The 26683-nt window shown below is 42.0% G+C and overlaps 1 protein-coding gene across 23 annotated transcripts in view; it reads right to left on the bottom strand.

Annotated features, from left to right (window-relative positions):
- srcin1a (SRC kinase signaling inhibitor 1a) overlaps positions 1 to 26683 on the bottom strand; it is a 130789-nt gene that overhangs the window by 38459 nt on the left and 65647 nt on the right. For 20 of the 23 annotated variants that reach the window (XM_061749103.1, XM_061749102.1, XM_061749101.1 and 17 more), the window contains 2 exons: positions 3920 to 3952; positions 2720 to 3063 (listed from right to left, as the gene is read on the bottom strand). In XM_061749103.1, the coding sequence (XP_061605087.1) occupies positions 2720 to 3063; positions 3920 to 3952 (377 nt within the window). Of the gene's footprint in view, positions 1 to 1564; positions 1811 to 2719; positions 3064 to 3919; positions 3953 to 26068; positions 26155 to 26683 lie in introns of those variants that run through there. The other 3 variants (XM_061749116.1, XM_061749117.1, XM_061749107.1) reach the window with 2 other exon arrangements.

The following is a 26683-nucleotide window of genomic DNA, read 5'->3' as shown; positions in this document are numbered from 1 at the left end:
AATCACGGAGAAAAAAAGGGGCAGATTGGTATGAGTTTTTATGGATTGTCTTTCATTTTGAGGCGACGTTTAGCCTGCAAAAACAGCAACATGATATTGATGATGCTCAGAGAATGGTGTAGTAGTAGTAGGAGGAGGAGGAGCATGCGGCGGCGGCAGAATCCTCCCCTCAAATTAGAAGTTTGCATTTTGGTAACGTTACAGTTAGTTTACAGTCATGCATGTTTTTAAACATGAATATGTCCTCGACTTGACGTAATACAGTAATATTCAGCCCTTGAATCCGACCCATTATTGTCTGGAGAGTGCAGGCCAAGTACATGGTAGCCTACTGGGGACGGGAGGAACTTCTGCTTAAACATTTATATTGCTCCCAGATAAACCAGGAAGACGCCATAAAACTTTGTTAAATAACAAAGGTAAAAGCTTTTGCCTTGTGTGAAGCTTGAATGTGTGTGTGACTGAACCTCGCTGCTGTGCTTTTAAACTACATTAAACTAAGAGAACTAGAGCTAATGGTTTGGCAAACACAGGTAATGTGTGTCCCAACATTCAAACATGGTTGACATGAAATAAAAACTTTCGGGTTAAGCTTTCGGGATACACTAAATGAATCATTTTCATTTAATCACAACTAAAATAGAAATGTCCATTTTTTTAAGTTATGCAGTTTTTTTTTGTCAGTGTACAGCGACATTCTGTTTGAAAATTGTGTGTACAATTCAACAAAATATCAAGTATCACAGAAAATTAGTCTAGTAATTTGTGTGTAATCCTAATAAACCCTCAAAGAACAGTCACCGTGATCACTATAACATGCATACAGCTATAAAGGCCCTTAATGTATTGTGCTTTTTATCGTTTCCACTTTTCTTATTGTTCACATTTTTACATTGCCGATTATTCTAGTCACCCCGTCTAGAAATGGAACAAAAAGACAACAACAAGTGTCAGTGAAGAAAATCCGGTGCTGACGCAAATATTTACTTGTCTCTTGATGACACAACTTTATTGACTCGATTTTGGCACGACAGGTCGAGCAAGTCAAGTCGGAGCCTCCTCTCCTTTTTTATTTTATTTTATTTTTTGACAGTGCTGTCAGGAACAATTATTGACAGCAGCTTTCTGGACTCACATTTTCCTACATAGAATCGAAAAGAAGAATCGGAGGAAATTAAGAGCTGCTTGTGCACATGTTTGCACACAAGGCACAGAGCTGAGTGAGTGAAGCGCTGCGTTACCTGACCAGCATGTAAAGCAGGCTGCGCTCGCTACTACCCTTCCTCCACTGAATGTCGTCATCCCCCAGCACCCCTCTCGTCTCCACATCACAATCATTCGTACTTCTCCCCCCCCCGCCCTCCCCCCCCCCCACACACACACACACACATCTAAACTGCAACTGCAGAGTCTAATACTTGGAGAAAAAAAAAAGAAAACGATGCATGTAGTGGTCGGTATTGCCTGGCTGTCGCCACGACAACCACAACCAACACAACAGGTCGATTACCTACACACACACACACACACACATGTATACACGCTTAAGTCCATGCAGCCTCACCTGCACCAGTCCACCGCTTCATTCATCCTCGCTTGTCCGTCAAACACAGCGAGGTGTCCATCTCTCCCCTTCCCCTCACATCGCACATAATTTAATTCATTACGACATCAGCTGATTGGGACTTTTTTTTTGTTCTTCAGGCAGGTGACCGTCTGGCTCGCGCCGCTGCGGGCTAATTGAGCGGCGGCGACGGGCTTGCCTGACTGGTCGCAGCGCTGAACTCACTCCAGCTCCTCCCTCACTCCTCTCTCCTCCCTCCTCCCGCCTCTCCTCCTCCTCCACATGCGGGAGATGCAGGGCTTTTTGCCGCGTCCTCAGCAGCCCCCCACCCTCCCGACGACAGACTCCTGCACTGAAAGACGCGACGTCACCACCGGATTTGTCGTTCCGCGTCCTTCGCTAATCTGCCGTTCCCGCTCGTGTGCGGCACAGCCTGACCTTTGCAACGTGATAGCCCTGCTTGGCTTATGTGGGAGGGGTTGCCATGGCAACTATGGACTCCACCTGCCTTTCTCTCTCTCGCATTTCTTTACCTTTTAAGTACACAAACAGCGCAGATGTTTACACAAAGAGTGCATGTGTGTGAGCCACTAAGCTGTGAAACTACAGCACAAACCTACATCCATCCATTTTCTATAGTACTTGTCCGCAAAACAAAAACAAATGTATGAATGCTCACATTGACAGCTATGGAGAATTTAGTCTTCAATGACGCTAACATGCATGTCGGAGGAAACCGGAATAACCAAACGGGGTTTTGGGGGCATCAACAGCTGGCCACCTGTCCAGTTCCCAGATTGAACGATGTTGAATTTTGTTTCAGGACGTTGTGAGAGATGCACCAATTTCTCAACGCTGATTGGCTGTCGCGATGCGTGCGTCACGTGGATTTGAGTTCACAGGGCGGGCACTTGAATAATGAGTAGCGTATCTACGTCACAATGACGGCAAATTCAGAGCCACTCGTTTTTGCAAGCGGGTCGGCTTTCGAAGGCTATTGCATACAATCGACAAACCGCATAGATGTCGATAGATTTTACTAGCATGGGACCTTTAAATAATTGGGTGTAATCTTTGGGGCATATCACAGAAATGTCTCACATACGTATCTACAAGGTAAACTTAAGTGTCCATGCGAATGTGCTTAGCGTGTACCTGCTCTCGTGCGGCCCTGTCCGAGCCTCCCCTCGTGCTGCCGTGCGACTGCGACGGTGACGGCGGGTTGTGGTGCTGATGCTGGTGCTGCTGCTGCTGCTGCTGCTGTTGGTACTTGCTCTTCAGGTGGTCCATGAAGGCGTCCCGCTTGCGCTCCATGTCGGCCTTGTGTAGGTTGGTGAGCGCCTCTAGGCTCTGCGCCGCCGTCACCGTGTGCCGGTGCTCCGACGTGTGCACCAGGCCCACGTTGGAGAAGCGCCGGCCGCTGTTGCCCAGCGTCCGATACTCCCGCGGGTACTCCAGGTCATCTGTGGAGATCATGTGAGTGCCGCCGCGTTCTGGGTCTGCGGGAGGAATTAAGGAAGGAGGGAAGTGGCCATGTTGGAAGCAAATAGAAAAGGGATAAAAAGAAGGAGGTAGAGAGAAATGGGATGGGATGTTAGTGCAGCGCAAGTATTGATTCCTAAATGCTGGCAAGGCAAGAAAAATGGTGAGCAAAGAGGAAAGGCTTTTGTAATAAATCAAACGTGAACTTATTTTGCTCTTTTGTCATCCTAAGCGCCTTTAACGATCCTTGGCTAATGAAGGAAATGTCATATTTCCACACTCACCGTCACGCTTTCTCGACACAAATTCATTGAGCCAAAAATTTATTGAGCCAAAGCACATATTTTACATTAGATAAATCTCACGGGACACCAAACGGAAATTTCACCAAAAGTATATCGCAGGGCACATACAAACAAACAACCATTCACACTCCCATTCACACCTACGGGCAATTTAGAGTTGTCAATCAACCTACAATGCATGTTTTTGGGATGTGGGAGGAAACCGGAGTGTCCGGGGAAAACCCACGCAGGCACAGGGTGAACATGCAAACTCCACACGGGCGGGGCTAGGATTTGAACCGCGGTCCTCAGAACTGTGAGGCAGATGTGCTAACCAGTCTCCCACTGGGCCGCCTTATTTGTAGTAAATAAATATAATATATTTAATATATAATATTCAGACCAACTGACGACGATCTTTGATGATCTCTCGCAGCACATTAATGTGCTAAGGCAGTGGTTAGGAATAACTCATTTAAACCATCTCCACTTGACGGACAGCACAGCCCAAAACGGACAAATGAGTGGAAAAAACAAAGCGTGTGGAAGAAAAACAAAAGGTGGATGGAAGGTTAGCCGTGTGAGTTACCTTGTTTGGGATAACAGGCCCTGCTGGCATGTGCTGCAAGAGAAACATGCCAAGGGTTAATTCACGTGTTTGTGCACAAACGTGTGCAAACAAACACATCAGCAACAGGAAAAAGCACTATTATAACCAATAGCACTTTCCCCACATTACAATTAGTGCATGCATAAATCATTTATATATATATATACACACACACAAACACACGCGCGCACACACGCACACGCTTGACGATGGAAGCATTCATGAAACCACTGAACAGCACATTTAAGTTGTATTCAACAGGAAGCAGGTGGACACACAATCAATACAAAGACGGTTAGTTGTCACACAAAATAACAGGATGGGTCAAAATACAGAAAAAAAAGGTGGAGGAATAATTGAGTGGAGTGCAGAAAAGACTCGTCAAGAGAGTCTCTTCGGAGCAATGCCACGCTCAGAGTGCTCATGCGTGAAGAGCGCATATGTCGGATTACAATTCATGCATTACGGAAAAAACAAATAAAATAAAAAGATGAATACAAATTTTAAAAAGCGATAAATTGCGGATCGTCACCAAAATATCAAGTGTTCAACCTTTCATTAAAATCTGTTAAACATTTTTTTACGTACTGTACATCTGGCAATGTGGCCACCATTTTTGTAGAATTTTCTAAAGGGCATAAAATGAGCTTCAAACGCCTTTAAAATCGTCCATAACAAATAAATTCAGGAAAGAATAATTGATTTCTAATGTACATGACCTAATCTACTACCCACACTGCTCTTTTCACGAATAATGATCCGTTTTGCGAGTTTTTAGGGCAAGTGACGCCATTCAAAAATGTCACGTTAATTTTGACGCGTCGACTTGGAGAACTCCTCGGCATTTCATCCCGTACAAGCTTATTGGTGGATATTCTTAACTGAAACTTGTCAGTCAAACGGAGAAGGGGTTCCCCGAAACAAGAAAAAAAAAAAAACATTAAAAAATTACTGTGTGGAACATTTGTTTGCGAGCGAATATTGCCGTATGGATGAGGTATTCACGCCATCTTGTGGAGCACAAGAAGAGCTGCATAATCTCTCAGTAAGTGGAAGGGAATCTTAGTGAGACACTAAATCTTGTTAGGTGTAAGTTTTGAACAAAATGTTTTATTTTTAATGTTAGTTGCTGTTTGTGTTTCCTTGTTTGTGTGCATGATTTTGTTGAACCCGAAGTTAGTGTTTTGTTGAGGGACGCCCCTATTCCTTTGACTGTATGACAAACTCATTGTGAATATGCTATTGGATGTTCTTTGCTCAGTAAAAAAAAACTATTTTTTTTAAAAGAGCCTCTTTCTTAAGCAGAATGTTTCAGATCATGCTCAGTTGTTGCCTCTTCAAATCATCAATAACCTCATATAATGTAAAGACGTTTTTGCATTGAAGTAATAAATAAACGATCTTATTCTTGACATGAAAGAAAGCAATCTTGCTGAGAACAAAATTATTGCAATGAGGTTCCCCTATGATTTTTTTTTCATTTGTGTGATGTAAATTTTTTTTTTTGCTCTTTGTTTCCTTACTGAACATCATGCTTTGCTGTTGCTGTATTCTTTTTTGTTTGTAATTCAATATATTTGAAAGAAAATATAAGGTCCACTACAGTGTTTTTTTATGGGTTTATATGTCGGGCAAATGGGAGTCTCGCACACGGCGCCTATTCTAGCTCGGACACCATCTGCATATAAATGCATTATCGCGTCATCGTATCTTTAAATATACACAAACAATTGTTACATAACGATGAATTGTGAAGACAGTTTGCAATTTTAAGAAATATTTTAGCCAGAAACCTGAAGTAGATGCACATAATTTGATATAGCCTCTATAAAATAATGTGGCGGGTCAGATTTGGCCCTAGGGATTTAAGTTTTTTTCTGCTAATCATGGTGGGCTTGGTCCCTACTTTACTGTATGGCAATTTTTACTTTATGGCAATCCTGCAATCACATTTGCTGAGCAAAATGTGATGCTCTCCTGTGGAAAAATCTTGAAATGCAAGCAGTGAAGAACTGCGACTGCCCCACTTAGCCAGTCGCCCTGGCATCCAATTACATGATGAAGTGATGATAAACGGAGGTGAAGCGGACCAGCGGGCTGATAGCGTTAGCATCGAGCAGATATCCACTTTGCACTTCATTAGCTCGTCGTGTGTCTCGGCGAACAAGTGCCCCGGCTCAAGAGTCCCATAACGACGCTCTGCGAAAATGGAACCTTTGCTCCTCCACTTGAAAAAAAAACGGCAGTAAAACGATGCCTGTGCCAGCCTCTCGACAGACAATGCCTGGGAGCGAGACAATAAGTTGGGTGCACAAACGCGAGCAGCCTGGAAAGAAGCCCGGAAAACTTTGCAATGAGCAGATAGAAGGCGTCTTTATAAACTGCGTGGGTTGAGATAGCAAAAAATAGAAAGATGTGAATTCATGCTTCACACTGGCGTCATTGGAACCTCAATATATCGCCGCATAAGCCTGCAGACAAAACAAAGCCTGAGAAAAGAATATTGGTCGCAGGACTGTAGGGAGCAAAAAGAGTGGTAGCCTTGAGAATAGAGGAACCGCTTTTTTCATGAGAACTGATTGGATTCTAACATGCTAACGGTGTGTATGCTAACATATATTAAGATAAAAACCGGCTAGTATAGAAAGATAAGGATTTTTACATCATTTCCTATAGTTATGTAAAATTTCTAACGAGAGCTGGTGAAAAGTTAACATGCTAACAGGTAGTATTTAAACTAGACTTTACAGTTTGATCGATCAGCCAATAATTTGCATTTTATACAAATTTTGTGATCGGCTGAATCGATCAATAACATTGATCGATCAACGAATTAAGACATTATCGCTGACACAATCTCGTTTACTCTGGGCACATTCCACGCTCCAGTCCTGTACGCTTTAATCCTAAAGCAAATTTATTTTTGAGAAAAAATAGCGTGGCTAAACATGGTGCATTGCAGTCGCTTTTTTCAAAAAATCCTGATCGTGTAAAGCCTAATTCAAACCTATAGCAAGACAGCAACACCAGCACAGAAACCAATAGATCAATGAGGACTTCATTTTGGGCTTTTTAGTCGTGTGCCATTTGTAATGAGAATTGATCACATGCTAACATATAGCAAGTTACCAACATGAGTACAGAAACCGCAAAGGACAGATCGATGAGGATTTTACATCACGCCCTGCAGTTATGTGCCATTTCTATAAAATGAATGAAATACTAGCGATTAGCATAGAACGTGTTAACGTGTTGGTAACAAATTGACATCATCATCATAAAAGATGCATGTTGTATCGGTATTTTTACCAGTCTTGGCATAAACCAAAAACATGCAGACCTGTATCAAACAAACAAACACATTTACATTATGCCTTGTCTTAGGTTCCATGACAAATGAAAATTCACAAATTCTAACATGCTAACAGTTGGTATGCTAACATATAGTAAGATAGCAACCCGGGTACAGAAAGCACTACGTTAGATCATCAAGTATTTTATATTGTGCCCTGTGGTAAGATACTATTTCTAAATAGAAGCGTTAAAACGCTAACTTGCTGACAGTTGGCATGCCAATATATAGCAAGGTAGTAAAGCACTGAGGCATACTGTAATGATAAAGATTTTTAAGTCAGACCTTGTCTTAGGTAGGCTACATGTTCCAAAGCTGAATAGTTAAAATGCTAAAAAGTTACGCTAACATTAAATATTAGATTAATTGGCCTTTTTTATCATCTTTGGCCTAGAGGTCAGGTACTACTTCAAAATAGAACATCTAAAAAGCTAACAGTTGTTATGATAACATTTATTATTATCAGATTTAATCTTAATAAAGATTATTAAACATTTAATATTATCAGATTATATAAATATATATATATATATATATATATATAATTTTTTTTTTCCCCACATAAAGCCAGAAAGATCACATTGGATCACGCAGATGTACTGAATGTATGGCTGAAGAGCATGGATTGTAAAGTTATTTTCAACTTTTTCAGTCACTAGTTCGGACCACCTTCACTGCTTATTTATAAAAGTGGGGAAAGACACACACACACACACACACACACACACACACACGCACTGAATCTGATCATGTATGCAGAGCCAGGACTTAAAAGTGGGTCCATTCGGTAAACTGGATTTCATCTCGTCAAGAAGCCGCCGCCTTCTTCTACACCTGACGGAACTCTAGCAGCTCGTCGGCTTTCATCGATTTCATACGCGCTCACATCAAAGCGGGTCGGAGGGAGTGAAAGGTAGAGAGAGGCGGCCTCGGAATGCTAAGAAGCCCGTTGCCTTGACTTGTGCACGGCTTGTATTGTAGCGCTTCGGCTATTAACAGCAAGCCATGAGAGGAGTGGTAAGTTTGGAAACATAACACCCATATCAATGATGCATGTCATTTAACCAAGTCAGGTTACATTAGTATTCCAAGTCGAATACCGGAACCTCCAAAGTTGCGTTAAAAGGATAATTTTTTTTTTGTACAAAATTTAAAAACGTTCCCATGACGTGTCTCCCTAACATGCCGCACATTTCTCTGACCAAATACACAAAGGATAAATAATTACAACAGGCAGTGCTTTTGCTACCATGACGACTGAGGACTTTTCAAACAAATATCCTTTTCCGCAAAAATGTTACTAACAACCAATCTTTTTGTGGTGTTATTCAAGACTTCTCAAGAGAGTTGTTCACCACTTCCACATCCAGACTGCAAATGAATGCCCCTTGCGTGACGCAAACGCTGGCTAATTTAATCATATTCCAAATACAAACTCAACTATTTACATACAAAAACATTTGAAAAATCTATTTTATCATGTTAATAAATTTAAAAAAAATGTCTTTCTGTAAACAAATAACATATTTTAGTAGTGTTGTACATTTAAGCACAAGAATTTTAACCAACACAATCATCCATTAAGGTGACAGAAACTAAAACCAAAACAATAAACTAAACTAATAACAATAATTCATCCACAGGCAAAACAGGGATTTTTTTTCTCTTCCATTAGACTGTGCAAGTGTACACAACGTTGTGACCATTGTGTGCATTCTGCGTTCCAGTGGACGCTAATACATAATGTAAACTAATAGCCATGTTTAAATGTATTTCTCAAATCCTGCAATGTGCAGATTGTCAGTCGTTGCATTGGGCAGGCATTTAAGCAAAGCAAGGCGAGAGCCTATACCTGGGATTTTAATTTACTGGGAGCACATTTCGAGCTTCTTGTGGGACGCCAGCTGTGACGGCGCTGAATATTTAACCAAGAATGAGCTGGGTGGGGGCGTCAGGTGAGGAATGCCTATCATGAGAAAGGGAGCAGTAGAACAACCAGCCTAGGCCTTGAGCTATTGGTTTTAGGAATTCTGTGCAAATAACTAGGAGGGAATGTGCAGCAAGACATGGTGGGTGGATGTAATACGGCCTCCTGTCAACATAGGTCCATTTAAATGGTAGCCGTAGCCCACTTAAAGACAAACACACTCAATCTATCAAGCTAACCTGTCTGTTGGAATTGATTGTTGATTAATCATGTCTTGAGTTCAGATGGAACGCACTGCTCGGTCGCTGCTTGACGACAGCTATGCTACTTGTTACGTGGTTATTTCATTGTCAAACAATAAATATCCATCCATCCATTTTCTGAGCCGCTTCTCCTCACTAGGGTCGCGGGCGTGCTGGAGCCTATCCCAGCTATCATCGGGCAAGAGGCGGGGTACACCCTGAACTGGTTGCCAGCCAATTGCAGGGCACACGTAAAAAAACAACCATTTGCAATCACATTCACACCTACGGGCAATTTAGAGTTGTCAATTAACCTAGCGTGCATGTTTTTGGGATGTGGGAGGAAACTGGCATACCCGGTGAAAACCCACGCAGGCACGGGGAGAACATGCAAACTCCACACAGGCGGGGCCAGGGATTGAACCCTGGTCCTCTGAACTGTGAGGCAGACGCTCTAAGCAGTCGTCCACCGTGCTTCTTTCCAACAATGGTTATGAGAGACGCAACAAATGAAAACTAACTACACTTAACAAAAAGTGCTTCTTGTTTTTGAATCTGGTGTCCACTCAAAGGGAAAGTTTTGGAAAAAAACAAGGCAATTGCTAGCGGGCAAGCGTGTGCACTTTACATTTTCTCTCCATTAGCTGTGAAAGATGGAAGCGGCGTCAGGAGACGAGCACTAGAAGCGCAGCAAAGATGGCTGCCGCCCACCGACAGGAAGCCACCGAGAGGAGGTCAAGCAGCAACTTTAAAAGTGGAGACGACGCAATGGCTCCGGGGCGTCCAAAAAAAACAAAACGTTGTCTCCATCATTTACCGGCAAAGGAGAGCTTTAATAAGAAGCCTCCTTCCATCCCCGACACCCACCAGCCTCTCCACATCCTAACATTGCGTCAACAACACTGCCGCAAAGCATCTGCTCGTACACCAACAGCACTCAAGACAATTGGAGCGTGCGAGCGCTTGACAGCAGCGTCTCGCGCGGCTTGTTTGCTTCAGAAACCATCGCGCATGCACAAATGGACGCCTACACGCCTCTTCATCAAGTCGTTGAATCAATCAGGAGTTCAACTACACACCATCCATCCGTTTTCGAAAACGAGTGAACTGGAGCCTATCCCTGCTGACTTTAAGCGATTCGGCCCATTTTTTTTGCAAGATTTGAATCTAATCTAATTTCATGTCCCAGCCCTCGTCTGCACAAAGAAACCACTCGTCTATATGCCAGCGCCAGTGCTTTTCCAAGACCAGCAATATGCAGTTGTCCCCGTATAGGACACCACCGTTATATATGTTTACCTTTCAGCTGTGCAGTCGCTTCTTTTAAACTTTTGTTGCTAAATAATCTGGCCAAGAAACTACAGTATAGTCTCCTTTTGCACAAGCCTGCTCTGTCCACCTCCTGAGCATGGGGTGAGCATGAGCAAATGACTGACAGACTATTGGGTCACGCCTCCTGTCTATACACCAGCTGATTGGGTATTCTCGTCCCGCCGTTCCCAGTTGTAAAATAATAATAAAATCTCATTAGAGGCCAGCAATAGATGATTTTTCAAAAGATCATTTTAATAACATTCTGATGTCAGGTCATAGAGACAGTTTAACATGTGTGACCAAAAACCTTTTTTTTTTAAACTGCCAATTCCAACTTTAAAAAATAAGCAGCACTTTAGCAAATATTGAACAATTCTTCATTGACATTTACAATTCTTCAGTTACTTGTTGGGTATTTAAAACAACCACATAGCTGCATTTTGTCCACTAGCATAATGCAAATGATAACGCATAAAGGGAAAAGCGTATCGTTAGTCTAACAGCATAATTGCCTAAGTAACTTTTTAACGTTTTTTGGGGGAGAAATTAAGTAAAACCACAACACATTTAACAACAGTTGCCTTGATTCAACCTTAGCAGCTTGCCATGACCCAGATGACTGAGAATCTACTCAGACATAAACAAAAATACTAAACACTTTGCAAGCATGTTACTGTAAGTTCAAAATGACTTAGGCAATGATGCTATTAGGCTAATGATATATAACCCTTGAAGCAACTGATATTTGAAAACGAGTGGTGCAGCAGGACATTTAGGCATTCAATATAACAGTACTTAGTCATATATTCTTTATCCTCTGCAAAAGCTGAGATGAGCTGAGGCATCGATACTGCACAGATGTCCACGTGAGGTATATATATATCTGGCTGTCTGTCTTATACTGCCCCCAGGTGGCCAAGGTGGGCACCAGCACAATGGCCACTCAATTGATGCAAACACCCTGAACCGGTCGCCAGCCAATAGCAGGGCACATAGAAACAAACAACCATTCACACTCACACGTACGGGCAATTTAGAGTCTTCAGTTAACCTACCCAGCATGTTTTGGGGATGTGGGAACAAACCGGAGTGCCGGAGAAAACCCACGCAGGCACGGGGAGAACATGCAAACTCCACACAGGCGGGGCCGGGATTTGAACCACGGTCCCCAGAACCGTTGAGGCAGCTGTGGTAACCAGTCGTCCATCGTGCCGGCCAAACTGTTTAATTCTTTTTCAATTTTATTTAATTATGTAATTCCTAGTATTATGATTTGAGATACAGGTGATTTGAGTTACAAGCGTGGTCACAAAATAAATTTAACTTGTATCTCAAGGCACCACCGTAAAAATAAATAAATAAATAAATAAATTATTATTATTAAATTACTAAAAAGACATTTGAACAACCTGGAAGTGAACCACCGTCACAGAATAGACTGTTTTTGACTTGGGAGGTTGTTTACATTCAAATGACCTAACGAGGTAATGAGTTAATTTTGGACCAATGGGAAGCAGCCTGCTGTCTTTAACAGGCGCTTGCATATCTCCGCCTAGCTTCAGTGCTGCGGTGCTTTGCCTGGCCGACAGGGCGAGCCAACTTTTGCGCTTACATGGTTAATCGCTTAACGGGGCGTTATGTGTCCCCAGGGCCCCATGTAATAAACAGAAGTGTACTTGTAAGCCATTCAGAATACATGTTGATACATTTCATTTAGCTAACTGCAATGGCCAGTGAAGAGAAACGGGAGGATAATAAGAAACAGATTGTATGCATATTCATGAGCTTATTAGGAAGGATGGGTACGCTTGGGGCGGGCAAGGTGAGGCTGCAGATGAAGGGTCTTCTTACAAGCGTGAACGCAGCGTGACGCCGTGATCCTGAGAGCCTTTCCTCACTTGGAAAGACTATGAATGATCAGAGGGCGCAGACCTCCAGCGAGGCTGACAATAAACCCTCTTAATGTATGCAAATCTGAAAAGGAAACTGCTATACATACGGTATCTAAGGCTATTTTGACATAGCCAGATATGCATTCAAAAGTAAATTAAAAATGAAATAAACCCGGGAAGGCGGCACGGCGACTGGTTAGAGCGTCTGCCTCACAGTTCTGAGGTTCAATCCCTGACCCCGTGTGGAGTTTGCATGTTCTCCCCGTGCCTGCGTGGGTTTTCTCCGGGCATTCCGGTTTCCTGCCACATCCCAAAAACATGCATGGTAGGTTAATTGACGACTCTAAATTGCCCGTAGGTGTGAACGTGTGTGCGAAAGGTTGTTTGTTTGTATGTGCCCTGCGATTGGCTGGCAACCAGTTCAGTTTGTACCCCGCCTCCTGCCTGATGATAGCTGGGATAGCCTCCAGCATGCCCGCGACCCTAGTGAGGAGAACCAGCTCAGAAAATGGATGGATGGATAAACCCGGAAAACCACATTAATTGTAGGTTTATGGAAGTTTGTGATGAAATTCAGTAGGAAATCATACTATTTTTCAACAAGATAAGCTAAGCAGACACTTCAAAACAGATATAGTTAAAAAAACAAAAAAAAAACATACTCAGTACCGTCCCCTGGCAAGTTTGAAAAACGAGATGTCTTCCTTTTTGGTTGTAAGCAACCATTTTTGACAAACTCCAAAGATGGAATTCTCCCAAGTGAGCCCCAATCAAGAGGCAGGTATCCTTGACAGCTGGGTGTTGCGAAATTGTGCCGCTTTTTTGTGTCGTGTGGGCGAAGCATGGTGTCAAATTGTGATGATCATTTTGAGGATTTGTCTTGAAAAAAGTCGCTGTGGTGACCAGCTTTAACATCCATCCATCCATTTTCTTTACCACTTATCCTCACTAGGGTCGCGAGCGGCTGGAGCTTATCCTAGCTATCTTCGGGCAGGAGGCGGGGTACACCCTCAACTGGTCGCCAGCCAATCGCGCGGCACATAGAAACAAACAACCATTTGCTCTCACATTCACAGCTACGGGCAATTTAGAGTCTTCAATCAATATACCACGCATGTTTTTGGGATGTGGGAGGAAACCCACCCAGGCACGGACGGGGAGAACATGCAAACTCCACACAGGCAGGGCCGGCCGGGATTTGAATCCCGGTCACCAGAACTGTGACGCAGATGTGCTAACCAGTTAGTCACCATGCCGGCCAGTTTTAACATCTTTTTCTAATTTCGTTCTTTAGAACATTCAAATTGTGTAATTTACACATATAAATTGTAAATTGCCCAATGTCAAAGCAATTAAGGGAGTTGAAGTATTATTCCCAGTAGGTTAATGTAACCCCAGGTAGTATGTCAGTTTTCTACTAATGACAGTGTTTTGTGTGTGTGTGTGTGTGTGTGTTTGCAGGCGTGTGTGTGTTGTTCTGTTTTTAACCGGCTAGAACAAAATTAACCACATTACAAAATCAAAACAGCAGGCGCATGATGAAGGTTATGAAACGCTTGGTGGAAAAAATAAGGCAGCAGAGCAATTTGATGTAATTTGATGACGTTAACAGAAACCAATTTTGTGTGAACAGACAAAATCATTTGCATGATGTATTTTAAATTGAGAGTAAATTTGTTGATTCTGCCTTTTTTTTAAAAATTAAAACACAATCCAAAAATTATATAAATGTCCAATTAAGCACATTAGACCCAGAAACAATCCCTTTAACGAGAATACAGTTATCATTAATTAATTTCTTAACGCAATTTGTTCCACTAAGACACAAAGCCTCAGGTTTCTTTACGATTGTGCAATCATTCGCACACACAAAAAAAATGATGCTGGTTAAATTAAAAGCGATTTTCATTTGGCGAGGACTTTTACAAGAATTAAACAGCCGCCTCTGACATGCTGCATATGCGCAGCCTGCAGCCTGCAGACCAGCCGCCAAGCTTCTTTCATTATTCTCATTCTAGACTCAACCGAGAGGCTAAGCTAACGAGCTACTCCTCCTGGACACCCGCACATTCACAGACACGCCCTCGGGAGCACATCTGCTGTCAGATGAGTTCAGCTCATGGTTATCAATCAAAGTGGTGGAATTGGGTTACAAACTAAAACGCACAAATCGCCGACTTTAGATGACAGGAAACAAACAAGGGGGAACAGGACAGGGTAAAAAGGCAAATGATTGCATGGAATTTGATTCATCAAATTGTCCCACAAATGAATTGTGAATTGGGTTGTTTGGTAACAACATTTTGCAACAATGGGGACACAATGGGGCGTCACTAATCGGCAATACCAACAGAGGGTGCTATTGGCTGGCTGCATAAACGGGTTGCCATAGAGATAAAAAAAAAAAAAAAAAAAAAAAAAAAACAGGAAGTTCCCAGCTAGGTTATAATAAACATTGCATCCAGAGTTGAGAAGTTGCAGAGAGCAGTAGATAAGGTCTTCTGACTAAAGTGTGTTCCACACGCACCGATTAGATATTGATCAGGTTTAATAGTTACGTTTGTCGACCACCGACCCTTTCCGAGCAGATAGGGGAAGAAAATCCCTCTTAACACACGCCATACCACTTGATAATCGGAATCTTTTAGACATCAGGCAATTGGGCTTTTGCTGACTTTGATTGGGAGGTGCGAAAAAAAAATGCTCAAATTTGGCCCGATTATAGCTATGTGTAAGCGAATGGAGTTAATAGCAGTGGCTTTGCGCAGGTGACCATCTCCTAATCTGGTTAAAGTCTCAGTCTCCAATAACGCCAGAAAAATCACTGTTGTTAGTCTCTTTTTGAAAAATAGTCACTAAAGGGGTCCTAAATGTCATTGAATTAGCAATGTGACCATTTTTTCCCAAAATGAGTCTGATGGGAATGGCCACTTCAACCTGAGTACGACGCATAAAGAATTTTGAATCGGCGTCATTTGCTCTAAAACGGCAACTTAAATAGCGCAAATGGCATATTGTTCATGAAAAGAGCTGTGTGGGCAGTAGAATAGGTCATGTGCTTCAGTCATCTATTGTTTGTTTGTGAATTTATTTCTTATGGGGGATTTGAGAGGTGATGATGAAGTGCTCTTTACAGATTTTCCTTATTTATTAATTTTTTTATTTGGAAAATTTCACAAAGATGGCAGCCACGTTGCTAATTAAATGCAGCGCCAAAGACACTAAATTGGCAACACATAAGTAGCGGCTCGCTTCTGTTTCTATTTTCTGAGCAGATCGGGCATGTGTGAAAATCTCTTTTCACCCATCCCACACCACAGGATAATACCTCAGGATAATCTGTTAGAGACATTCAATAAATCGGGCCTTTGCTAACTTTAAACGGAAGCAGGAAAACGCTCAAATTCACTCCTTATTAGAGTCATTTTTCAAAAAAAAACACAAGCAGTGTCTTGGAACATTCGAGATGTACTGTATCACTTCAAAATACTTCCTTGCCACCAATTACTGCTTTCCTATTAGCCAGGGCTTTGGTCGCTTCTTGAGGCATTTTAGGGCGTTACGGAAAAGGCACAAAAATACGCAGACGTGAGAATAGGTGAGTTTTTCAGCGAATAACTGAGTTGGTTTCTGTAGAAAAAAAAAAACGTGAGGTCAATTTGTGAATAGCGTAACGCGCGAACACGTCGTCGTTCACTGTGTTGGTTTGCATTTACCCCGATTTAAATGGCAGCTGCCCTCATGGTTGTACTAAACATGAGCTGCTTCTTGGCCTTCTTAATTGTTGTATGTACAGCCCACAAATAACTCCATGCTGCTTCATCAAGACATTTAGCAGCTTGACCGCAATAGCTACAACATGGTGAAAAAGTGAATGTACAGAGGCTTCTGGTCCTTTTTAAACCACGGTGAGGCACATCTGCTCATGTGTGACCCACACACACACATGCAGCTATGTGGGTTCCATGCCAGGCGCATGCCAGCAACAGATGGCACGCGAGTGGGGAAGCGGGTATTACAAGTCGCGCACAACACTCACGAGCATCAGCTGCACAAATGGAGACTGGAAGGACGCGAGGGAGGCGGCGTCTACATCGTGTTGAAAATGAAAAATTAAACAGTCATCGTTCATTAACAGCTCATATTTGTTGTCGCGGGTGTTGGCAAGCACCCCCGAGGACACTTAGCAAACTAAATAATGTCACAAACCCAAAAAGGCTCGATACACACAGAGATTGCATCATAGTGACAGGGGAACCTTGACTTACAAATACCCCAACTTCTGAGTTCGCTTTGTTTTGAGAGAACATTTTTTTATATACGAGTCACTTTTGTTCCACCGCTAGTCTTACAAAAGTCTCCCAGCTTAAGGCCATAATGGGAAACCGATGACTGAAATGAAAATGAAAACTAGCATCGACACTGCGGCAGTAATAAACATTTAAACAACTGACTGCAGACAGTGTATAACAATAATCACAGGCATATATTCGTTATGGGCTGCAAAAAAACGTAAAGTATGGCTGCAATTTACTGTAGTTGCGACAATCTTCTACGAGTATCAATCTACAACCCCAATTCCAATGAAGTTGGGATGTTGTGTTAAACATAAATAAAAACAGAATGCAATGATTTGCAAATCATGTTCAACCTATATTTAATTGAATACACTACAAAGACAAGATATTTAATGTTCAAACTGATAAACTTGATTGTTTTTAGCAAATGATCATTAACTTAGAATTTTATGCCTGCAACATGTTCCAAAAAAGCTGGGACAGGGTCATGTTTCCCACCTTTTAACATCACCTTTTCTTTTCACAACATTCAATAAACGTTTGGGAACTGAGGACACTAATTGTTGAAGCTTTGTAGGTGGAATTCTTTCCCATTCTTGCTTGATGTACAGCTTCAGCTGTTCAACAGTCCGGGGTCTCCGTTGTCATATTTTACGCTTCATAATGCGGCACACATTTTCAATGGGAGAGAGGTCTGGACTGCAGGCAGGCCAGTCTAGTACCCGCACTCTTTTACGAAGAAGCCACACTGTTGTAATACGTGCAGAATGTGGTTTGGCATTGTCTTGCTGATATAAGCAGGGGCGTCCATGAAAAAGACGTTGCTTGGATGGCAGCATATGTTTCTCCAAAACCTGTATGTACCTTTTAGCATTAATGGTGCCTTCACAGATGTGTACGTTACCCATGCCATTGGCACTAACACAGCCCCATACCATCACAGATGCTGGCTTTTGAAATTTGCATCCATAACAGTCCGGATGGTTCTTTTCTTCTTTGGCCCGCAGGACACGACATCCACAATTTCCAATTTGCAATGTGGACTCGTCGGACCACAGAACATTTTTCCACTTTGCATCAGTCCATCTTAGAAGAGCTCGGGCCCAGAGAAGCCCGCGGCGTTTCTGGCTGTTGTTGATAAATGGCTTTTGCTTTGCATAGTAGAGTTTCAAGTTGCACTTACGGATGTAGCGCCAAACTGTATTTACTGACATTGGTTTTCTGAAGTGTTCCTGAGCCCATGTGGTGATATCCTTTACACATTGATGTCGGTTTTTGATGCAGTGCCGCCTGAGGAATCGAAGGTCACGGGCATTCAATGTTGGTTTTCGGCCTTGCCGCTTACATACAGTGATTTCTCCAGATTCTCTGAACCTTCTGATGATATTATGGACCGTCGATGATTAAATTCCTTGCAATTGTACGTTGAGGAACATTGTCCTTGAACTGTTCAACTATTTTATCACGCACTTGTTCACAAAGAGGTGAACCTCGCCCCATCTTTGCTTGTGAATGACTGAACAATTCAGGGAAGCTCCTTTTCTCCCCAATCATGGCGGCCACCTGTTCCCAATTAGCCTGTTCACCTGTGGGATGTTCCAAACGGGTGTTTGATGAGCATTCCTCAACTTTCTCACTCTTTTTTGCCACCTGTCCCAGCTTTTTTGGAACGTGTTGCAGCCATAAAATTCTAAGTTAATGATTATTTGCTAAAAACAAACAAGTTTATCAGTTTGAACATTAAATATCTTGTCTATATATATATCTAGTAGGAGCAGCACAGCGTGAAATCATGTTTAATCTTCTACACTGTAATTAATTAATTATGTTATGAAAAACCAAAAATTAAATTAATAAATACATTTAAAAAAATGGGGGGAGGGTGCTTGAAACTGGGAAAGTTGATTGTATTATGAGCAATTAAACCCGTAAGTCAAGGTATTTTGGTTATATTACCTACATCACATAGTAATTACTAGCGAGCAATCAGTGTCAGAAATGTAATGTGTAAAAACGTGACCATAATGGTGGTTTGTTTATATGTACAGCAGTGCGTTCAATATATATTTAAAAACTGATGAATAAACAGAAGCAGCAGCAAAGTTCCTTGACGACACAATTCCTGCGGTATGAATAAAAAAAACCATGTTGTAGTGTGAACATGAAACAAAGATATTTCAGAACCTAATATTGTGGCGTCCATAACAGCTTCTATCGCATTGATTAATCCGTCTATTCAGTTACTATTTGTTCGGTGCGAAAAGGTTTATGATTTATGAGGTTTTCTGTGGCGGCATAGCAAGGTGTTTGTCTGCGCTGTGTGCCACCTATAAAATTGATTGTCTGTGCTCTTTTCTCAGGGTGCCTCTTGGCTACAGAAGGACTGCAGTAAATTACGGCACATTTGGTAGCGTGAGTAGCGCCGTATTTTCCTCGCGGTGATCACATCTCACTGCACATATTCAAGTCGCAGTGTCACATGTATCTTTTCTGCATCCTGTCTGCAATGTTTAAAAGTTATAGGGAATGTTTAGTGGAAAATTCACTTTTTAATGTATCTTATAGAGATAGTTGGGTCTCTTGATTGTGTGCCCACCCGTTGAGTGTGAAATTAAACAACAAGTAAATCTGTTAGCTGCCTATTTCTGAAACTGTGTATGTGTGCGACCTGTTCTGAATTGTGTGGAATTGTGGCATGATAAAATTGGACTTATTTACATAATAGTGCCCCTACACAGAGTTTCATGACTTGGCAGCTAGGCTGGGTGAGGATCTTCCACGTCTAGGCAATGGCCTGACTATACAGTCACATCACTATCATGTCAAAGCCGAAGCAAAAAGAACTGCAGTGTTAGCACAGATTAGCATTGACTAAGAGGGTTAGCGTCTGTTCGGCGAAGTTTTCCCTGCTCGATGACAGCTGGGATAGGCTCCAGCACGCCCGCGACCCTAGTGAGGAGAAGCGGCTCAGAAAATGGATGGATGGATGGATGGTGGGGGGTATGTGTGTTTGCCGATGTGTCCGCTACATGTGCCACATGCCCAATAAATTCCAAGGCTCAGTCACGAAATGCTGCCTCCACAAGTGAAAATACAATCGAATCTGTATGGGCAGTTATATTTTCTCCTTTCTCAATTCCATCTGTGATGATGTACAGCGACGACGTTTTCTTATATTTTTGTTTTACTTTAGATGATGGACAGTTATGACACTTTCTTGTTTTTTTTATTTTTGCCTCTGATGATGGACAGTTATTGCATTTTTTTCCCCCAGCTCTATCTCTGTGATGACAGAGATATTTAGTCTCAGTTCAGAGGCTGGAACGGATTAATGGCATTTCTATTCATTTCAATAGGAAAAGGTTACTTGAGGTACAAGTCTTCTGAGTTACTAGCATGGTCACAGAATGAATTAACCTCGTATCTCAAGGCGCCATTCTATTGGAAAGTAAGATCACGGCCAACTGATGGGGAACACCTGCACTGCATCCAAGCAGTGTATAATGCAAAAACTGACTTAAAAATGAGTGAACGGAGAGGAAGGAAGTGGGGACTTGGAGGTCAGGTGAGTGATGGAACAGGAAGGAGGCGTGTGAATGTGAGACATAAATAGAACCCGGCGCTTGGGCCTGACAAGTCGGACTCACGCCGCTCTCGGAAAGGGAGATTAAAATAAAATGCACAAGCTTTTTTTGGACACTCACTCAGTCACTCACTCTCTCTCTCGCAATGTCTCTCTCTCTTTCTCTCTCTCTCCTTCACAAGAACTTAAAAATTCAGGGTACCAGCTCCATTAAAAAAAAAAAAAAAAAAAAAAAGGAAATCCACCTGTCACTGGAGCTCCTCATGCGTGTTGAGACACTTGTGACACATTTTCACATCTCCCGTATAAAAGCTCGCCACTCACTCGCTAGGCTTCTTTTGTGTCCATCTCGTTATTGGGAATCCCACTTGTGTTGTTGTAGGCAGGGAGTGGGGGGAGTGTAAAAACAAAAACAAAAAAGCTGCCACACACACACAATACACACACACATACACACACTACTTTAAAGACTATTATCGTACTGCACACACCTCAGTTCCACGCAACACAAACACAAAATGCCAGCCGCTCACTTTTGATCTTGACTTCCCGTTCGCAACGATTCTATCAGGAGTGTTCACAACAGGTGGGCGGGGCCATTTTGTGAAGTTTTTTTTTTTTTTTTTTTTTCCCCAAGAGTAACAACAACCTCGCAAAAACTAGTGTGTTTTGAGGGGTGTAATAGTAAAGAGGTGCTTTAAAATACGAGTTTAATTTGTTCTGTGACCTCACGTAACTCAAAACATCTCAAATCATCTTTTCCCACTGAAAAGAATCAGAAATGCTATGAATCCTTTGCAGCCAAAAAAATAATAATGTTTGTAACATGTATTTCAATGAGGGGAAATAGCACTCCATAATATTGTACTTTATAAAAACCTACAGTAATTACATTATTAAATAGAATTAAAAAGAATTTAAAAAAAATTGCCACACTGCATCAGTTGAATAGCCATTGTGCTGCTCCTTCTGGTGTGCCCGCCTTGGCCACCTGGGGACAGTACAAGACAGACTGATATACTGCGCATTGAGAAGTCTTACTCCTCTCTCAGCTCATCAGCATGACACTAATGTCAGACATTCAACACAGAGGATAAAGAGTACATGACTGATTTTTGTGTTACTGTCTACATGTGTTGCTGCACTGTTTGTGTTCAATTTGTTACTTAAAGGGTTAAATCACCACAACGTAAAACACAAAGTGTAATTCTCTTTGTTTATGTTTAGTTTGGCAGTAAACGTCAACTGTGGCAATATTATAAACAGCTTGAAGCCCATTATTTGAAGAAACACAGTTTTGATAGGTCAAGAATGGCGCCCTAAATGTCTCAGTTTAGTCCTTTGATAAAAGTGCTTGGGTTCTCTTGGTATTTATACCAAAAGTAGCCTCGAGTGTGACCGCTTTAAGACGGCTTTCAACTCTTGATAGTTGACTTGGCTAATTAACGTTGCCAGAAGGGGGTAACGACTACTCAGGGCCACAACAAGGTCAAGTCGTGTCACACTCGCACACTTATACACACTCGAGTGCACACGCATGATCGCGTACAGACAGCAGATCCTAATTGGAGTGTGTTGAAGGGGAAGACAGAAGAGGCGAGGAGAGGTGTTGGCCTCCATTGACTCAAAGCCCGGTGGGCTAATGAGAGCTCCCATGCAGAAGACACCCGGTGAGGCCGTGGTGACTGCCAGGTCGCTTCATTTTCTTTCTCATTCCAGGGCATGGCAAGGAATATCTAATGATGAAAGGCTGGGGGAGGTCTGTGTCCGAGTCCCAGACCACAGTGCTGGGGTTGACGCTTATTTAAAAAACAATTAGAATAATCGCCAGCCTAAGCAAATATTTCTCACCTGAGTCATAGAGGAGAAGGGAGGCGCTTGCAAGATGAGCGACAGCTGATGTCGCCATGGAAACAAGCCGCATGACATTCGATACAGTACAGGAATGGAACAAAGGAATAATAATGAGCTAGAACTGCTGTATTATCAACTAAAAAAGTTAGATTTGGTATAGATTAGTGCTTCTTGAACTTTGAATACCAAGTACCACTTCAGCCAATAGTTGGCTCTCAAAGTACTAATACATAGCTGTGCAAGTATCACCGTCATGACTCACGTTGAAATACAGTAGCATAGGGGACCTCCGTGTTCATTAAAAAAAGGTCAGTTTGAACATAAACATCGAACTTAAAAATAGGAAAATAATCCATCCATCCATCCATCCATTTTCCAAGCCGCTTCTCCTCACTAGGGTCGCGGGCGTGCTGGAGCCTATCCCAGCTGTCATCGGGCAGGAGGCGGGGTACACCCTGAACTGGTTGCCAGCCAATCACAGGGCACATACAAACAGACAACCATTCGCACTCACAGTCACACCTACGGGCAATTTAGAGTCTCCAATGAATGCATGTTTTTGGGATGTAGGCGGAAACCGGAGTGCCCGGAGAAAACCCACGCAGGCACGGGGAGAACATGCAAACCCCACACAGTCGGGGTCGGGGATTGAACCCCAGTCCTCAGAACTGTGAGGCTGACGCTCTAACCAGTCGGCCACCGTGCCGCTACGAAAATAATCATTAATAATAATAAATAAATCTATTAAAATGTCCTTCATATAAGCGGTGCCCTTCTATCCATTTCCTACTGTTTTATGCATAACATAGGTGAAAATGAGTCTGTGAGTTGGTTTAAGTTTGACATCTATGCGGTTTATTGATTGAATGCAAAAAGCGTTTGAACACAAAACCACTTGCAAAATGGATGGATTTGAAATCGCCCGTTGTTGTGACACTCATTGAGTGTCATTTCTATGTCAAATTATCCTAAATAATTATTTAAGTAGTTGCCCACTTTGTGGTTGGTAAAAGCTCACTCATCTCAGAAAAAATGGCTAAGTGACAAAATGGCTGATTTTGGTACAAAACTTTGCATCACCTGCCAAACTCAGAGGAGGTGAGGATTAAATGGCTTCAATTTATTTTGGGAGAAATTCCCAAGCATTTCCGAACCAGAATTGCGCCGTGTTCGGGCTTATTAAGTGGAGGATGACTTGGTGAAATAAGCTTTCGTACACGTTAGAAGTACATTTCCGGGTTTTGAGCGCGTGACCTAGCCCGGTAGCCGCCGCCAAGGCATGCAAATACACTATATGAAAGCATATGTGTATTGTAACTGTAGATGAAATAGAGTGACCCTCGCAGTCATTGTCACATGATAGTGCATTAAAAAAAATAAAAAATATCAAAGACACCACCCGAGGGGACATGGGCATCTCACTTGCCGTGGCTGCTCACAGGGCATGCGCGTCATGACGACCCACTGAAGACGGCTGAGGTGCAAGATGTCGCCAAGGATTAATCAGAGCAACACTGTTTTCCATATTTAAATTACAGATATCAACGATCCAATCAGACCAAAGCTTATTTATATGTCGAATATTAATGAGAAAGCTGGCATTCTCAAATGCCAGGCGTAAAAGACCAACTAGAATAGCTTGAAAAAGGGCACTCTGGACTTCATAAACCCAAATTATCTTGCAAACCCCATAAAAGGACATCAAAGATTATTTTAAAAAAAAAATCATGGGATGATGCCGTTAAATGAAAATTGTATTGTACCTAAATAAATGTTTGAAAACAAACGGTTCTAAAACATTACATGCAAATGTATTGTACTTACACGTTAAATACAACTGCACTGCACTTAACAGATGTACTGTATTGGATTAAAGGTCACATATTTTGGCTATTTAGACGTCCATAGAGTGACTCTCTTACATAGTACTTACTAATACTTCAAAAAACATAAGTCATACGAGTGTCCAGAAAAGGCCCTCTGACAGGTACTTCTGTTTGACCCAATTTTGTATCCACTTTGTCCATATTTGGCTAAGATCGCCCCCTTTCCTCTAAATGGTTGCCTCTGTGTAGAAGACCCAATTTTGAAAGCAGAGTTTGTTATGTTGACAGCGCTAGCTCGGGAGTGGAGAGATAGGCAGAGATCTTTGCTAGTGACGTAGATAAACTCGAGAAATTCCAATGACCTGATTTCAGGCCTCTCGGCAGAAAAACGTCTGGAACTCAGGAATGTGTGGACGATTTCGTTTCATATTTCACATGTTTGCCGAGGCGCCATAGAGACAACATTCCATTCCAAATACTATAAAAAAAAAATCGGCTTTGCAAAATATGTCCCCTTTAAAAAAAAATTATCCCAGTTTAACATTATGCACAATTTGAACATTTAAATAAGTGATTTTTCGTATACCACGAGAAGGAGACTGCTTACTGACTACACTGAACATAACAAAACTGATGATGCTGTCACAGGACTAAGGCTGGCTAAGGCTGCAATATTATCAACTCAAAACTGTAAATGTTATTTAATTTTTCATATTTTTAAAAATACCACATTTAAATGTAGCTGTGTATCAGAAAGAGCCAACCACGATTCCAAAATATATACTTAGCCTCACTTTTTGAGGTATCGAATGAGATCCAACGCAGTGAATTAAACCAAACAATAATCCTTACAATATGAGATACAGTTGCAATATTATCAACTCAAAATTGTATATTTAATATGCATATTATTTTTTTTTTACAACAAATAACACATGTTAAGTGAAACCACGTGTCTGAGACAACTAATTATTATTCCAAACAACACACGTATACTGTACGTTTCTTTATGCACACTTTCCCACATCTAATATGATCCAATACAACGAATGAAACCAAACATTAATCATAACAATAATCTTAAGCAACCATGTTTCCAAATAATGCACCTGTTCTCACGGGACACTTCATTAAGTACACCTCCATACCTCGAAGGGGATCCGATACAAATTCCACATTTACAGAGATAATAAATCCTCCGTTCTATTCACTCTTAATGAAACAGTATGTTTCTTATTGTAGATAGGTGTTTTTCTTTTCGTTTAGAATTTGAGTTATTTTGCTGTCAAAATGTAAGAAACACGCCATCTTTTAATTATAAGCTGAGTATTGTTATATTTCAAAGGATGCATTTACTCTCGCTTGTATTGTCTGACAGCTCTTGTATTAGATGTCATCAGACGCCTAACAAAGTAGTCACTGCACACATAAAAAAAAAGAGTCCTCACAAACTCCCACATATGCAAATATGAATGAGAGCATCAGTGCAGCAGCGATATCAGCTATCAAACAAAGCTGGAGCGACTCGCTACAAATGACTTAAAAAGTCCCCTGAGGACTCACGGGGAAAGTTAGCGGAGACGCACGTCAGTGATGAGGCGGCGGCGGCGGCGTTCTGAGGGGGGCCGCTGAGCCTTTTTGAAGCACGACAGTGGCGCAATACGTGCCTTTCCTGACAACAAACTAAAGTGTCCTCCTCTTAAAAGGTTCCCTAGGAAGGGAGCGCCTCATTAAAGTTGAAAAAGAAAACAAAGCAAAGATGCCAGCTGACAGGAAGTCAAAGGAGAGTTAAAACACACACACACACACACGAGAGCAGGGACCTGCTTCAAGTGCCCACCTGAGGCTTCGCCAGTGTCCTCCATCGGCATTCCTTTCAACCTTTCGTCCCTGCTTGCCCATCGACTATTGGTGACTACCTGACTGGGAAGGAAAATGGAGTGAGGACATTTCAAAGAGGACACGCAGGGAGGGACACCAGGATGGAGAGAGACCTCGCGAGAGAGAGTGCAGTAAAGCTGCCACTTGTGAATAATGTCACTTTTCGCTCTCTCTCGGTCCTCCAGTGTTGCTCTCACTCCATTTCACGCATTATTTTCATCTGAGTGCACGCCACTACGAGCGAAGATGGCCGACCGAGGCACCTTGGGCCCTTTTTCCTTGTTGGGACTCAACCTCCTGTCTGTCCTCCACTCCACTTGAAATGGTTTTATGAGTATGCATGGGTCTCCATAATGAAATAAGGCAATTCCAGCGTAACTCCCAATACATATTTTGCCATATTATCGATGGTAAAGATTAGCGCTTCAGCTATTTTTAAGAATCGAGTATTCTATCGGTTGTCCGAGTAATTGGATTAATTGATTTTGCATTATTAAATGCAACAACATTGGCGTGTAAGCTGCAGGTATTATTTTTGTCGACCTGGGCTCACCATCCACGTTCTACAGTAGTA

Source organism: Phyllopteryx taeniolatus, chromosome 16, assembly GCF_024500385.1.
Source record: "Phyllopteryx taeniolatus isolate TA_2022b chromosome 16, UOR_Ptae_1.2, whole genome shotgun sequence".
Lineage (NCBI taxonomy): Eukaryota > Metazoa > Chordata > Actinopteri > Syngnathiformes > Syngnathidae > Phyllopteryx > Phyllopteryx taeniolatus.
The sequence above is the reverse complement of the archived record's forward strand: the minus strand, read 5'-3'. Positions and strand labels throughout refer to the sequence as shown.